This window comes from Buceros rhinoceros, unplaced genomic scaffold (genome assembly GCF_000710305.1).
Source record: "Buceros rhinoceros silvestris isolate BGI_N320 unplaced genomic scaffold, ASM71030v1 scaffold25938, whole genome shotgun sequence".
Classification (NCBI taxonomy): Eukaryota; Metazoa; Chordata; class Aves; order Bucerotiformes; family Bucerotidae; genus Buceros; species Buceros rhinoceros.
In genome coordinates, this window is record NW_010427800.1 from 3,174 (window position 1) to 6,962 (window position 3,789).

General features: G+C 39.9%; 1 protein-coding gene across 1 annotated transcript; it reads right to left on the reverse strand.

Moving 5' to 3' along the window:
- Positions 1 to 759: 759 nt before the first annotated feature.
- ATP5G3 (ATP synthase, H+ transporting, mitochondrial Fo complex, subunit C3 (subunit 9)) lies at positions 760 to 3,015 on the reverse strand (the record flags this gene model as incomplete). Its single annotated transcript, XM_010142067.1, has 3 exons — positions 760 to 1,004; positions 2,355 to 2,548; positions 2,918 to 3,015. Coding segments are annotated over 3 exons (407 nt in total), but the record flags the coding sequence as incomplete, so codon positions are not given.
- Positions 3,016 to 3,789: the final 774 nt, after the last annotated feature.

Genomic DNA, 3,789 nt, shown 5'->3' on the forward strand with positions numbered 1-3,789 from the left:
ATGTTGCTTTAAGCATAGACAACATGGTAAATGCATTTAGATTAATAAAAGGCAGACACTGTGAGAAGCAAAGCTTGATACTGCAGGTATTTTGTTAATAAAAATGCTTTGATCCTACTCTCTTAAAAGAATTTGAGTGATAACACAAGGCTGTCTACAAAATTAGGAAGCTAGTATTTCTCACTTTTAATTAGGTGATGTCAAGAATTCAGTAACCGAGTATAATGTCACCATGCCACAATTAAATGCTTTCGACCAACCTAAAGCGGTCATTCATTCAGTTCAACAGGACACTGGTCAGAACCAAGTGGAAAACTTTTACCACAGTGATCAAAATTTATGGCATAACTCAAAACTGATGGAAAAAGAACTTCCCTATCACTGTTTGTAGATTTGTGTTTAGCTCCTCCCATCAAGAGGTGGCAGAACACCTCATGTGCCAGCTAGCCTGAGAAAAAACAAACTGTGCGCAGAACCAGCTCTGCGTAAGTTCGAAACACAAGTGAAAGAACAAGGCCAGCAGTACAGCCTTTCACATTTAATCTGTGCATGCTTTTATCTTTCAAAGATATGCCACATTAATTTTAACAAACAAGCGACATGCCCATCTATATGGAAAAATAACAAGTTTGACTTGAAGTCATTGTTTGAAGGGTCCTATGCAGTATCTTATTAGCAGGAGAAATCCACGGCAACTGAATGACAAGATGCTGTCTTCCAGACATCCTAGTGAGAAAGATAATAAATGCAGGGAACAGGTTGACAGTTAAAGTTGTTATCTTTAATGAAATGACTTTGGAAACAGCATCAACTTCCATGACACCAGCATTTTGGGAGTCCCATAAAATGCAGTTACATTCCCATACCAGTATTACAGGCAAATCTCCTTTCACATGGCAAATAGGATCAAGAAAGCCACCATCAGACAGAAGAGACCCATAGCTTCAGACAGGGCGAATCCCAAGATAGCATATGAGAACAGCTGCTGCTTCAGAGAAGGGTTTCTAAAAGAAAGTGAACGTGTAAGACCTTTTATCTTTACAATTAAGATATTTTTCATACAGTTTAATGCATCTGACAGATTCAGAACCTCAGAATTCCTTGCCACAGATTCCAGAAGAGATTTTTAGCACGGACTTGACTGAAGACAAGTAAGTTGGCAATTAGGACTAGATGCAGGCTATGCATCTATGCATTGTACACGGCTTTTCCAAATGAGCCCAATTTTTGTGACTACATTTATAAATGCTTTTGAATTTGACTTCTCTACATCCTCCCGTGCAGAAACTATCAGCTTTATGCTTTATAAATTTATTTCACATCTGTGACATTAGAACTATTATTTCAAGGAAGTTTATGTGTGTAACATTTTAAGTAGGTCTCAGACAAATACAAGAACTGAAACCAGCTAGTGCAAAAAAAAAAAAGAAATACACAGCAGTTTGCTGTAAAAATGCAAGGAATTATCCCTCCAAGAAGAGTGTGTGAGAGAAATCTTCAACATAATACTGTAACATTCTATGACCTCTTATTGACATGCTCATGCCGAATTCAAAAGAGGAGACATTAGTTTTTTACTGAAAACACGTTTCTTCCAAGTGGAAAATTAACTTCCTTGTCTTCAGTAGGGCTTAAAAATCTTAATAATAAGAAGGCTTAATTTAAGTCTTAGCTGGTATGAAAAACATGAAACTTTCAGTAACACTTTTTATGCCTGTAGCTGCTCTTTCATGATATCATGTAAACTATTCCTATTACGTAAACATTGTAAACTTACCTGGAAGAAGTCCACCCCTACTATAAAAGCCCCAGCCTCATGCCCTTCAGATTTCTAGAAGTAATTACTCATTCGATAGAATAACTACATACTGTGAGAGGAAAAGGTAAATGTGCTAGAAAACTGAATTAAGCACCCACTTCAAAACAGCAATCCTCACTACGAAGTCTAAAACATACAAACTTGCATTGCTTATTACCATTTCATACCGTTTCACTTCAGGGCTTCTCACCTCACAAGGGTAAAGATCCAGGCTAGATTTTTAATTCAGCTCTGGAACCGAATGCCCAAACACTGGACTTCAGTGACTGAAACACTGACCAAGTCTAACGATGTCATTTCTTTCATGCCTCTTCTCCAGGCAGAGTGTACAAAGTTCTGCATTTAACAGAGCCATCCTGATGAATATACTACAGTTTCATATGATTCTATTAGCCACGTTTATCATTAGTATTAATTATTAACAGCATTTATTACAGTGCCATCATCCTTACTACAACTACAGCTTATCTGGAGGTGCTGTCTCAAGATACATCTGCATGCAATTCAAGAGTTTTATAAGAGGGAGACTGATTACCTGGCATAACCAATGATTAGACTACCGAAGACTGTTCCAATACCAGCACCAGAACCAGCCACACCTACTGTGGCAGCACCAGCACCAATAAATTTGGCAGCAGTGTCAATGTCCCTGCTGATAGCACTAGTCTGGAATTCTCTAAGTGCTAGTCGGGAGACAGTATTTTGGGCCCCATTAAGTGTTGAGTTGCCCTAAGAAAACAAAACATGAAAAAACATTTTATTCATACACAGATAATTTTCAATGACCACTTTGATAGTGTTATTCTACAGTTTTAAAAGTTGTATTAGATTCAATGTCTAGTTCCTCTTCCAAGCAATGAGACTGTAATTAAGTGTTAGAAACTTCAGAATGTTACCTGTCCACATGAGAGCAATCAATTTTAAACGTGAAAGACTTCTCAGGGGAAACAGCAAGACAGCAACAAGTATTATAAGGTGTTTGACGTAAAGTAAGTTTCACACTAAAGGTATTTGAGTTAGTACAAGTGAACTCTAGGTTGAGGACATTTAGGCTCACCAGATAATTTAGGAAGATACAGAATTTTGTTTATAAGGTACCTCTCCATTCTTGACCTCTGGCCTAGACAACACAGATGCCGAAATTGGTCTGTACAAGACTCTTGATCCAGCACGGATCTGCAAGTGGAGGAAAAGAGCTATAAAGACAGGAACACTTGATCACAGCTGTTCCCATACAATAGTCTGTAAGACTGCAAGACTATAATCTACTAAGCCTTTTGTCTTACTTGAAAAACAACCTCTGCATAGCTGGATATACAATAAACGGTACAGGAGCATACGCTGCCATGCAACTTGATGGCACCGTTTTCAGAAGACATTATTGCAAATCGGTACATCATTCAATAAACCTGTACGTGCATTATACTGACAGAAAACGTAGCAAAACAGTGACAAAAAAGCCAGATAGATCAGCATGCAGAGATATATATTATGAAATTAAAAATTAAAAGCCATCAAGATGGATTCCAGAGTTGGTAAATGCACAGACATAACCTAAACTTTTAAATCCAGCGAGGCATAAATGAATGAATCCCCTCTGACGAGCGGCCTGCATATGTCCTTGGGCTTCCAGCAGTGTAAGGTCATATCAGCTCTTGCACAAAGCTCTTCCTGCAGGGGAAACCTGTGCCTGCACCATGCAAAACGAGACGTTCTGCAGGCTAGAGGCCGCTTTCAAGTAGGATAGTGCCTTGTCTCTGCAAAGGCAAAACCTGCCGGCCTTGTGTAGGACAAGCAACAGGCTGGAGTTTGACCTACAGCAAGGGGCAGAGCGCACCAGGCCGAAGAGCTTTTCGCTACGCTGCCCTCCCCCTTCACCGCTCGTGTGGGATGGCCCCTCACCTTGGCGAAGGGCCCTGGCTCACGCCAAGGAGGCGGGAAGGAGAAACCGGCCCTGCCGCAACTCGAAC